Raw genomic sequence first — 12,816 nt, forward strand, 5'->3', positions numbered from 1 at the left:
CCCCAGAGGCAAACTACGTTTGTGCCTGACTTGGTGTTTACAATGAAGGGACCCTCAGTCACCTAGTGATAGGATTTAGTCCTACTGTGAGCAGATCTCTCAAGGCAAAGTATTCCATCAGCTTCAGCCTCCCCAGCAACAGACATTATAGGCTTGCCTGACAGGGCGTCTTTTATGAACTAGGCAAAGAAGACACACAGGGAAAGTTTGGTTTAGAAACACATTGAGTTCAAATGGAAAGTAGCTGGGAACAGGGAGAGGGGAGATGGGATTTAAGGGGGATGATAGAGGTGGGGAGGGAATAGTCACAGGCAAAAAAACCAAACTTGAATGCAGATGGAGCATAAAGATGGAGCATACAGGAGGGATTAACTTAACGGGACGGAAAGGAAGCAGGAAGCAGAAACCAGAGATCTGGGTCTGAACTGGGTGAAGTAGAGAAGGGCAGAAAAGAAACATTAGACCACTCCAATTATTAATCACTAGTATTGAACCTATTCTCTTTCTTTCCTGACCTCCATCATTGTAAAGGGCTGGGAGAGTAACAGAGGAAAAATATACACAGCATACGATGTAAAAAAAAAATACAATTAACGATAACTATCATGACTGCAAATGGGATAAACTTATTACCCAATTGGCAGAAGGTGCCTGAATGAATCAGAACCCAACAATACAATGTTTACAAGCAAAACAATTGAAAAATGAAGATTCACATGGTTAAAACGAAAGGCTGGAACACATCTCCAGAGAGTTAAAAACGATAACAATGACAAAAAAAACAAAACAAAAAACAGCGGTGACATTTAATCTCAGACAACACAACAGTACAAACAGCCATGGTGAAGAAACAAACGAAAAATTGTATTATATTTAAAGGCACCTTAGATCATGAAGTATGGTCAATTTTTAATATATATGCACTTAGTGCTGTGCTAGGTGACACAGTAGATAAAGCACTGGGTCTACAACTCAGTTCAAATCTGACCTCAAATACTTACCAGCTGTGCAACTCTAGGCAACTCACTTAATGGCTGTTTGCCTCAGTTTCCTCAACTATAAAATGGGGATAATGATAGCACCTATTTCCCAGGTTGTCGTCAGGATCAAATGAGGTAATAATTGGAAAGCACTTAGCACAGTGTACTTCCTACATTTATTTATGAATGGCACAGAGTAATTGCTATATAAATGTTAGTTATTATTATTATTATTTAAAGTGAAAGCTAATGAAAGCAGTTGGGAAAATAGAAAGAATTATTCTAATAGTTGGGGGCTCAGTATACCCATTTCAGATCTTGACCAATCTCCTCAAGAGATAAACAAAGTAATTAAGAACCTGAAATGAAATTTAAATAACAAATATCTCTGATATTTGATAAATTAGAATCAGAAAGAATATAGATTTAAATGAGCTTAACATGGCACATTTATTATAAAATGGCTATGTAGTTGGCCACAAAAATTCATAAATAAATATAGAAAACAGAAATAGTAAACATTCTTATGATAAAACAACTAATAAAGGACTTAAAAAGGCTTCCAATTTAATTGGAGACTAAATTATCTTAAAGGATATGTATGTCAAAGAGCAAAGGATAGAAACAAGAAATAATTTTATTAAAGAAAGGTTCAAGGTAACATACCAGTAGAAATGACAATGAAGGAGAGAATGTACCATCTGCTTTGTTGCTACACCATGAGGACCATGGGACCTTTCCATCTGACATGCATTTGAACCCTTCCATATGTATTGTCTCTTCTGTTAGAATGGGAACTCTTTGAGAGCAGGGGCTAACTCGCTTATCTGAATCCCCAGTGTTTAGTCTAACACCTTATATACAGTAAGTTCTTAATAAATGGTTCACCCATTAATTGATTCATTTATGCAACATTACATATTTTACATATCTCATTGGACTAGATGAATAAAATAATTCTGATATTCAGTTCTGTCACAGGATGGCACCATTGCTCTAAGGTAACCAGCCCATCAGGATTTTTTTCTAAAATTTTCAGCACCCAAATTTTTGTGATGTTCATGATGATTAAAAATGAACCAAACTAAAATGAATACTTTGAGGTTAGAAGATGCCAACTAGTTTTTAAAGTGAAAGAACAATTCAGAAAAAAGAGGTATTTTCTCACACACTGCTTTGTTTTCCCCCAGAAAAAATGGATAATTTGGGGAACATGAGTCTTTTAATCAGTTTTTTTTCTTTTTAGAATTATGAGTGACCTGCCCAAGATAAAGGGTTTAGACACTTCGTGATCATATCCTTAATATCCTATGTGGCAAACATCACAGTAAATCTCAATGTCAAGGTTGGGATTGGATCATTGGATCATAGACTTAGAGATAGAAACATCTCAAGAGAATATTTAGTTTATCTTCCTTAAATTCCAGATGGGGGAACTGGGACCAACAAATGGTAGTAACTGCTTTATTACAGAGCAAAGAAGTATAGTTATAGTGGAAAGACTCTTTTCCTAGATACGCAGCCTGTAGAGTTGGGTTATCACTTCACCTGGCTAAGCATTCGTCCCCTCACCTCAAAAATGGGAATACTACTTAGAACTCTCTACTTCCAAAAGTTGTTACAAAGAAAACATATTTTTAAAACCTTAAAGTTCTTTAGCAATGGGAACTGTTATGGTGGACTGAATTGAGTATTAGAGATACTGAGTGACCCCAAGAGACTTTGATGCAAAGGAATTTGAACATTCTAAGAAAGGTTCAACAATTAAATAAAAATAATCCCTTCAGTTAAAGAAAGAAAACATTGCATACTCAAATTAAATGGAATCCCTATAGACCAGTTTAAGTTATGAAGATGGTAAGTCTCATCTGATCAGTTTACTGCTTAATAGCATAACTCCCAGGGAAGCGGACACTTGAGGGAGAATATCTGCCCAAGATAAAGGGGATACCAGTACACTTCTTGGGAAGAAAATGCTCTCTTTTTTTTTCCCAAAGAAGTCTTACAATTCTATTATGAAATTGGCTCCTCTCTGTGCTGAGGTGGTAGTGGGTGAGGGCTGAAGGGTGAGGTAGGAGGGGTCAAAAAGAAACTTCTAAGAAACAGAAGACTGGGCAACCCTTTCCGACCACTTCTTGCTACCTTTTAAAGGAAAAAAAAAATCAAGAATATGTAAGTTGAGACATTTTTAATTTTTCCATTCTCTACACATTTTAAGAAAGTCAAGGTGTTCATTAGAAAATAGTTGAACCTAACAAGGCATCCTCACCAAACAAAGGCATTCAATAATGAAGAATAGGGACCATGGGCAGTAACAATGTGTCTGTCTTATAACTAATAAGCCCACTCATTCTTTGGTTTGGCCATTAGCCTGTCCAAGGACTACATGTGGTTCAATTGCTGGTCTATTTCATTTCTCTCAATGGGCTCGATTATTTAGAATGAAGATGGCTTTTTGTAGCCATAGTAGTGGTAGGGCCAACCAAGGCAGAGAAAGTGCTGAGTGTGACTCCAAGTTTGCAAAGATAAATGCCTCTGAAATAGTAGGTACTTGAGAAATAGATAATGGAAATTTTTAGTTGAACTGTCTAAAGTCTATCAACCACATCAGCACAAATCTACCAGCATCCTTCTTTTCTCCCCATCCAAGAAGCTATCTCTTCTGAAGGCAATAGAAATAGCTAAATATCAATATCCTTGAAATGTAGGATAACAAGAAGGCAAATGAACAAGCACTTATTAAGTGCCTACCATGTGCCAGGCACTTTTAAGCAAAGAGGGGACAAAGAAAGGCAGGAACAGCCCTTGCTTTGAAGGAGTTTACAGGGAGGCAACATGCAAACATCTATGTACAAACTATACATATATGCACATAAAACATATGTATAACATATATTTCATAGATGTTATATATGTAAATTGGACATAATTTCAAAGGGACATTCTTATTATTTAGGGGGATGAAGAAAGGCTTCTTGTAAAAGGGAGGGTTTTAGCTGAGATTCAAAGAAGCCAAGGAATCCAGGAGATGGAGGTGAGGAGGGAGAAAATTCCAGGGGTGGGGTGCCTGCAGGGAAAGGAGTCACTACTTTAAAATCAACTTCACTGCTTTACTTTTTATTGGCAAACAATATGGTTTTATTCAGGTAGTTACATACAGTATATATACTTTCCTGCCTAAAGAGAAAGCATACACTTTAATACAGGAATGGATGGATATCCAGTAAACATGCAATACGTTCAGATTAAATTCTGCTTTCATACATCTGCCTTGAGATGATACAGTAAGGGATTTCACGTTATATTACATTTTTACAAATGAGGAAACTGAGGCTTGCCCAAGTTCATCCTGCCGGGAAGTGTCCAATTTGGATTTGATCCCAGATCCTGTCCTAACGTCCAGTTCTGCAGAGCTATGCATCAGCTTCCCTGTCCTGTAGAGGAACTTAAGGATTCTTCAGAATAATGTTTTTTATATGCCTACAACAAAATATATAGAATTACAAAGGGAATTATATTGAAATTGTCACACACATATATGACACATACACAAATATACATATAGAAGTCTGAAATTTTCTCCACTATGTCACATCCTTGTACTTCGAGGAGTTGTGTTCAGCCGGAATTTCTAGTGTTGAAACCTGAAATCAAGGTATTTCACATGTTTGAAGGAGCCTAGTTTCATAGTTTGAAGATGCACACACAATCACCATTAAAAAATGAAATCTACCACAATGTCTTTCCTTCATGGTGCGACTCCCTCCCTTCCTCCCTTTTTTCCTTCCTTCCTTCCCAGTACTTTTTGATCTTTTGATTTTGACAGCAGAGACAACAGATGTCCTTTTTTGCTGTGAAATACACATTCATCATACCCGTGTAGATTTTTTTTTTTACAAATATCACAGCTAAATTATGTTCATCATGCTTCATTATAATTTCCCCAGGAACCTGAGCTTGTGACAGCTTTTCCCTGGGCCCTGACTTTGCACCACTTTCTCCCACATGAAGGTCATTAAATGAGTGCTTCCCTTGGAGATGAGTGCCAGTAGTCTAAAGTAAAATCTGCTAGGCAGCAGGTAGAGCTTATTCATTCCGTAGAGTTGCCAAGGCGGGATTCCTGAAGCCTGGGTTTTACTCTCTTACATTTTGCACAGGAAGCTCTAATGCCTCCCGATTTGCCTCTAGGACGAGTACAGGTTGGCACATGTGGGCACTTAAGAAATATTTATTTGATTGTTGGGCTGCCTGGGGGCACAGAGCAGGTTAAGTGGCTTACCTTTGCTTATATTGCTAGCTTGTTTCAGAAGCAGAAACTTCTTTTCTGTGAGAAAAATTTCCCCATTCTACCTCCTCCTTCCCCCTTCTCCCTGCGCATCCCTCTTTCTCACTCCATTTTTTAAAAATCTCCTACCAACATAATTGACTCACCCTTATGCCCTCTGTCTATGTAGACTTCTGTCTAATAATGCCCTAGTAATGATCAAGTTCTTAGGAGTTACTTGAACTTAGGCCTTGTTGACCCTAAGTAATGCCTTCCATCCCTATATCAAGCTCTCCATCTTGAAGCTTTGGAATTCTAAGGCAAGCATGACACAATCTCACATTGCTACAGCATTCTCAATAAATAAATAAATAAAATTAGTGTTTTCTAGCATTCCAGTTTGCGAGGTAATTTTCATCTTATCTCATTTAAGCCATGTAAGGTAAATGCTATCATAATCCCAATTTTACAAAGGGGGAAACTGAGGCTGAAAACGGGAAAATGACTTGCCTAAGCTCACACAGATAATACGTGTTTGAACTCAGGTCTTCTTAGTGCCAAGTCCAGCCCTCTCTCTACTACATCATCTGCCTCATGGAAGAAAAAAGGTGAAAAGAACTTGCTTCACAACAGCACCATGAAGTAGGCAGTGTAAGTCATATTATCCCCATTTTATAGATGAGCAAACTAAGACTGACAGTGCTGCTGTGATATTCTCTAGGCAACAAGTGCTAAGGCCAAGACTTTGGTCTAGGTCTTCTGCCTCTAAGACTAGCGATCGTTATTCTTCCCCACAGCTCAGCTATTGAAGGATGTTACTTTCTTCCTATGTGTTGTGATTCTTTTTGGAAACCTTTGTTCTAACTAGAGAAATCACTCGGGTGAAATAACTGGTGTTTTGCTCCAGTGAATGAGAATTTCTTTCTTTTTTCTTTTATTGGCTTATAGCATACTTATTTTAAAGAATTATTTATTTGTTTTGAACATTCTTTTTTTTAAAAAATTGAGTTCCAAATTTTCTCCCCCTCTTCCCCACCCACTGAGAAGGCAAGCAACATGGTATCAATTATACATGTGAAATTATGCAAGACATATTTCCATATTAGCCACAATGCGATAAAACAAAAAAAATAAAATAAGAAAGTTATGCTTCAGTTTGCACTCAGAGTTCATCATTTTTCTCCCTGGAGGGGGGTAGCCTTTTTTCATCGTCTTTGGAATGATCGTGGATCAATAGATCAGAACAGCCAAGTCTTTCGTGGTTGATGATAATTACAACATTGCTGTTACTATGCACTGTGATCTCCTGGTTCTTCTTACTTCACTTGTAATCAGTTCATGTAGGTTTTGCTGTTTTTTTCTGAAACCACCCCTCATCATTTCTTATGTCACAATAGCATACCATCACAATCATATTCCACAACTTGTTCAGCCATTCCCCAACTGATGAGCATCCCCTCAATTTCTAATTCTTTGCCACCACAAAAAGCTGTTATAAACATGTTTTTACATATAGATCCTTTTCCTTTTTCTTTATTCTCTTTGGGGCTACAGACCTAGTAGTGGCATTGCTGGATCAGAGAGTATACGCACAGTTTGATAATCCTTTGGGAAAGTTCCAAGTTGTTCTTCAGAATGATTGGACCAGTTCACAATTTCACCAACAGTTTTTTAGCGTATTTAGTGTACCCATTTAATAGTTACAAATTGTTTATATATATATATATAATCATTTAGAGCATTTTTTGATATAACTATAGATAGCTTTGATTCCTTCTTTTGAAAACTGTCTAAAAAAAAAAAAAGAAAACTGTTCACATCCCTTGACCATTTACCATCTGGGGAATGAGTCCTGTTTGTATAAATTTGACTCCATTCCTTATATATTTGAGAAATGAGGCATTTATAAAAGAAACTTGATATAAAAATTTTTTAATATTATCTTATTGTTTATGGTTCCTTTTAGCAAAATGTGGCTCCCTGATTATCTCTCTCTCTCTCTCTTTTTTAAGGCGATTGGGGTTAAGTGACTTGCCCAGGGTCACATAGCTAGTAAGTGTCAAGTGTTTGGTCTGAGGCCAGATTTGAACTCAAGTCCTCCTGACTTCAGGGCTGGTACTCTATCCACTGCGGCACCTAGCTGACCCCCTGATTATGTCTTTTAATTAGAACTATCTTTGCTTTTGCATTGTCTGAGATCATGATTGCTACCCCAGCCTTTTTTACTTCAGCTGAAGCATAATAGATTCTGCTCCAGCTCACTATTTTAACTCTGTAGGACTCTTGTAAGCAATATATTGTTGGATTCTGGTTTCTAATCTATTCTATTATCTGCTTCCATTTTATGAGTGAACTCATCCCTTTCACATGTATGATTACTGATAACGTATTTCCCTCTATCCTGTTCTCTTCCATGTATCCTTCTCTTTCTCTTTTCATCCTCTCCTTTCTTAAAATTCCATTTTCCTTCTGACCACCTCTTCCTTTAATCTGCCCTCCTTTTTATCACTCCATTCTCCTCTGTCCCCATTATAAATCTTATCCCCTTCCCCTCTTATTCCCTATGAGGTGAGATAGATTTCAATACACAACAGAGCGTGTGTATACATATGTGTGTGTATATATAATACACACATACATATTTTCTTTTTGAACCAAATCTGAGGAGAGTGAGATTCAAAAATTGCCCACCATCCCTTCCCCATTTTCCCTCCGTGATAAAAGCTTTTCCTTGCAAACCTCTTTTATGTGAGGAAATTGTCTGCATTCTAACTACTCCTTTTCCCTTCTCCCTCTATCTCCTTTTCTTAAAAAAAAAAAACTCATACCAACATAATTGACTCACACACATCCCCCTCCGCCCCCGTCTATGTAGACTCCTGTCAACTGCCCTAATAATGATCAAGTTCTTAGGAGTTACAGGAATCATCTTCCCATACAGGAATGGAAACACTTTAACTTTATTGAGTCTCTTATAACTACTCTTGCATGTTTACTTTTTATTGTTTACTTTCTCTTGTGCCTTCTATTTTAATGTCAAATTTTCTATTCAGCTCTGGTCTTTTCATCAGGAATGCTTCAAAGTCCTCTATTTCATTATATATCCATTCCCACCCTCCCCTCCCCTTCCTCGTATAGGATTATACTCAGTTTTGCTGGGTAGGTTATTCTTGGTTATAATCCTAGTTCCTTTGCCTTCTGGCATATCATATGCTAAGCCCTCTGCTTCTTTAACATGGAAATTGCTAAATCTTGCGTGATCCTGACTTTATCTCAGTGATATTTGAATAATTTCTTTTTGGACACTTGTATTATTTTTTCCTTGCCCTGAGAGCTCTGGCTATAATATCCCCGGGAATTTTCCATTATGGAATCTCTTTGACGAGGTGATCCATAGATCCTTTCAATTTCTATTTTTCCTTCTGGATCAGGATGTTATGCCAGTTTTCCTAGATGATTTCCTGAAATATGTTATCTAGGCTTTGTTTTTTTATCATGGCTTTCAAGTAATCCAATAATTCTTAAGTTATCTTTTCTTGAGTTATTTTCCAGGTTAGTTGTTTTTCCTATGAGGTTTCAAATTTTCTTTTTTCATTCTTTTGACTTTGTTTTATTGCTTCTTTATGTCTTATAGAGTCATGAATTTCCACTTGCCCAATTCTGCATTCTAAGGAATTCTTTTCTTCAGTGAACTTTTGTATTTCTTTTTCCATTTAGCCAATTCTGCTTTTGAAGGAATTCTGAGCTAGGATGGGCAGGAACAGCATGGAAAACAAGAAATAGCCCTGCATTGGAGACTAGAAATTGAAATTCAACATCAGTTTCTCATTTTGTAGCTGGGTAATCTCAGGCAAGCCACTTCCCCTCTCTTAACCTCAATTTTTCTACTTATAAAATGAAAAGTTTGGACAAGATGCTCTTGAAGATCTTTTCCAGCTATAGATAATATGATGTTACAGTTTTGTATAAATTTCTTGGAACCAAGTACAATAATTGAATTTCTTGACATCCAATAAATTTTTACACCTTAAAATGTCTTAATATGCAATATGTGCTTTTATTATAGTTACTTGTTTTGAGATGATTTGGCATTTGATTTAAAATATTTTAACATATATTATTCTGCATCATGAAATTGCAACCATATTACATATTCAGCTCCTTGAGAAGAATAATAAATATTTCCAAATATAGACTTGATTATGGTCCATAAATTTTCCATTGAAAATTAAATTCCCAGGCCAATGACAAATAATTTTTATTCGTCTATTGGATATAATTCTTAAATTTTCATAATATATGGTAGGGTAAAAGATCATATTGCAATGTTTCATCCTCATTTATCAAGTTCTATAACTTTGAAACAATTCTGCTTTTCAACATATCGACATATTTAGTAGAATTCATTATCCCCTCACTATGGGACAAGATTTTAGGCTCAGGGGAATTACAATAAAATATCCCAATTTTGTTAGGTGAATACTTTACAATCTGATGAAGATGCCTATGTTGAATAGTTTCAACTACACTTCTTTTGAGAACAATTTTGGCATTGCCTTGAAGGAAAAAAAATAAGTTTTATGTGAACAAATTACCCTTTTCGAATCTTCTGTAGTTCAGTCTCTTAATTTTTTTTTGCCATTTGCCATTTGATATCTCCTTCTCCATAAAAAATTGTTAAAAACTGCTTTGTTGTTCTTGTAATTGTTCTTATTGTTTTACTGTCTTAAAACTTCATGAAGCTTATGCCATGTTGAAAAATAATTGCTAATAACCACTCAATCTACATGGCCCCTGTTGCGGCCACTGCAGTGGAGAGCATGAGACCAGCTCAGTGCTCAATAACCTGGAGACGCATGGATGAGGTGGGAGACAGCAAGGTGGCAGAAGCTCCTGTTTATTGTAAGCTGGGTGTGACCTTTATAGCCCTCAAGGCACCTTGGGATTGCATGATCAGAGCCCTACAGCCAGTCAGTAGATCCCCTCATAGCATGCATGCCTCCTGTTAGGGTCGTGAACAGGATGTTCACGGGAACTCTTAGCCATTCAGAGGAGAGCCGAACCAGCCATGGTTGCTGCGTGTCCACAGAGGAGAGGTCAGTTAAGACTTCCTTGCTTTCACACAACAGACTGTGACCCTCAACTTCCTGCTTGGAAGCAAGGACTCCGATAGGCAGGGCGCAGCCCTGTGACAATTCCTGTGTCAGGCCCCAACCAATGTCTTCAGTTATTTTATGGGCACTAAATAGACTGCTTCGTTTTAGTGTGTCAGTTTTTGCATTTTCAATGATAACATTCTTTTTTGTTGAAGTGTTGCTGCTCTGGTCATATTGTGGTTTTGGATGATTCTTGAAGTGCTTGACTTTTGCATACCCACAGCCACTGCAATGTCTCTAACAGTCACTGAAGTGTGGTTTTGAAGAGTTGCAAAGTTTGCATATCATTATGAAGCAGCATCCATTCTTAAAAACCAAATAATTTAAGACACAACAAAAGAAATCAATAAAACAATGGTGAGTATCATGAATTCCAAACTTAACTGATAAGAAAACTAAGTAATTGTAGACAAATCAGCTCAATCTATTTTCATTTGGCTAAGGTTCAACAGCTTGAGTTAACCTAACTTTGGTGCAAACACATGCACATTCTAATTGCTATGACAAAATGAAATCATAGCCAAATCATTGCTGGTTTCAAGTCATTCACACACTACAGTATTTTTGGAGTTTGGAAAACGGAGCAAGATCACAAAGTCCTGGGTCTTTTCTAGCATGAAATCAGTTGTTCCAAACTAATCGCCATTTATCATTCTTCTTGTTATGTTTCAAAAAATTTAATGTAAGTACCGAGTCAACTTTGACCTAATACATTTGCAGACGCCAGGGCTGAAAACACCACCATCTGCACCAGCATTACCACCACAGCTGCCATCACCATCACCACCACCACCACCAACAACAACAGCATCAACAAAGCAATACAAAGCAATTCTCTCTCTTCCCAAGTGATGGCGGTTATGTCTTCATAGATATAGATTCATATGACTGAAGATGATGATTCAAATGACAGGGCAGTAGATGCATAATTAGGGTTATTAGATTTAGATCTCAATGCTAAATGATGGGATATTAATGATCATAAGCCTCAGTTTCCCCATTTACAAAGTAAAAGGATTGAATTAGATGGATTCTAAGGTAGCTTCCAGCTCCACAATTTGAACCATAAGGTCTCTCCGCCCTCACAATCCTAGAATCCTATGACAGTATATATTTGTCTATCCCTCAGCAGAAAGCACCAGGAATAAATGGCCAGTGGAAACTACACTAGAGTCACTGAGTTCATTTTTGTGGGCTTGAAGTATCATCTGAAGCTGCAGGTCACCCTTTTCCTTCTAGTTCTACTTTTTTATCTCATTAACATGACAGGCAATCTGGGAATGATCATCCTCATCCGGGTTGATGCCCACCTTCACACTCCCATGTATTTTTTCTCAGCCACCTGTCTTTTGTGGACATGAGCTTCTCTTCCACAGTGGCTCCCAAAATGCTTAGAGACTTCTTTGAGGAGAGAAAGACCATCTCTTTCCTGGGCTGTGTCTTACAGCAGTGCTTCTTTGGGCTTTTTGTGACCATTGAATGCTTCCTCTTGGCATCCATGGCCTATGACCGCTATGCTGCGATCTGTAACCCACTGCTTTACTCCATCTCAATGTCCCAGAAACACAGCAACCAGCTGGTGGCTGTCCCCTATGCTGCTGGGTTCATAAATACCATGATTCACTCCACTGTTGCTTTTCATCTCCCTTTCTGTGGTCCAAATGTCATCAATCATTTCTTCTGTGACATCTTTCCCCTTTTTTCCCTCATATGTGCTGATACCAACATCAATAAGTTATTAGTTTTTGTTATTGCTGGGCTTGTTGGCATCTTCAGTGGCCTGATCATCCTGGTCTCCTACATCTACATCCTCACAGCCATCCTGAGGATCCAATCTGCAGAAGGGAGACAGAAAGCCTTCTCCACCTGTTCTTCCCATCTCACTGCTGTCACCATCTTATATGGGACCCTCTTCTTCGTTTACGTGCGGCCTAACTCAAGTTTCTCCATGGACACCGATAAACTTGTCTCTATGTTTTATACTTCAGTGACTCCCATGTTGAACCCTCTCATCTATGGCCTAAGGAACAAGGAGGTCAAAGATGCCATTCACAGGGCCATTGCTAAAAGGAAGTTTTGTATCAGGACATGAATTTTCTGGAATGGGAAAAGGAATAAAATGAGATTGACGTGACAGGTATATCAGAGAAGTACAAAACAAATGAAAAAACTTATTGGATTCAAGTGTGCGCCGAATCTATTCTACTGATCCACCACTCTATTTATAAGTCAGTAGCACAACCTTTTGTTGATTATCACATTGTAATATAGTTTGGAATCTGGTACTGTAACTAACTTTCTTAATATTTTTTTCAAAAATTCCCTTGATATTCTTGACCTTTTTTTCCAGATGAATTTTGTTATTATATTTTCTATCTCTGTAAAATAATTCCTTTCTTCTACTTTCATTGGTATG

At 37.5% G+C, this 12,816-nt stretch overlaps 1 protein-coding gene across 1 annotated transcript; it reads left to right on the forward strand.

Annotated features, from left to right (window-relative positions):
* The first annotated feature begins 11,548 nt into the window (after window positions 1-11,548).
* LOC114042176 (olfactory receptor 1009-like) lies at window positions 11,549-12,492 on the forward strand. Its single transcript, XM_027860844.1, is given in 2 exon segments — window positions 11,549-11,732; window positions 11,735-12,492. Coding segments are annotated over 2 exon segments (942 nt in total).
* Window positions 12,493-12,816: the final 324 nt, after the last annotated feature.

This window comes from Vombatus ursinus, unplaced genomic scaffold (assembly GCF_900497805.2).
Source record: "Vombatus ursinus unplaced genomic scaffold, bare-nosed wombat genome assembly UNPS02014276.1, whole genome shotgun sequence".
NCBI lineage: Eukaryota > Metazoa > Chordata > Mammalia > Diprotodontia > Vombatidae > Vombatus > Vombatus ursinus.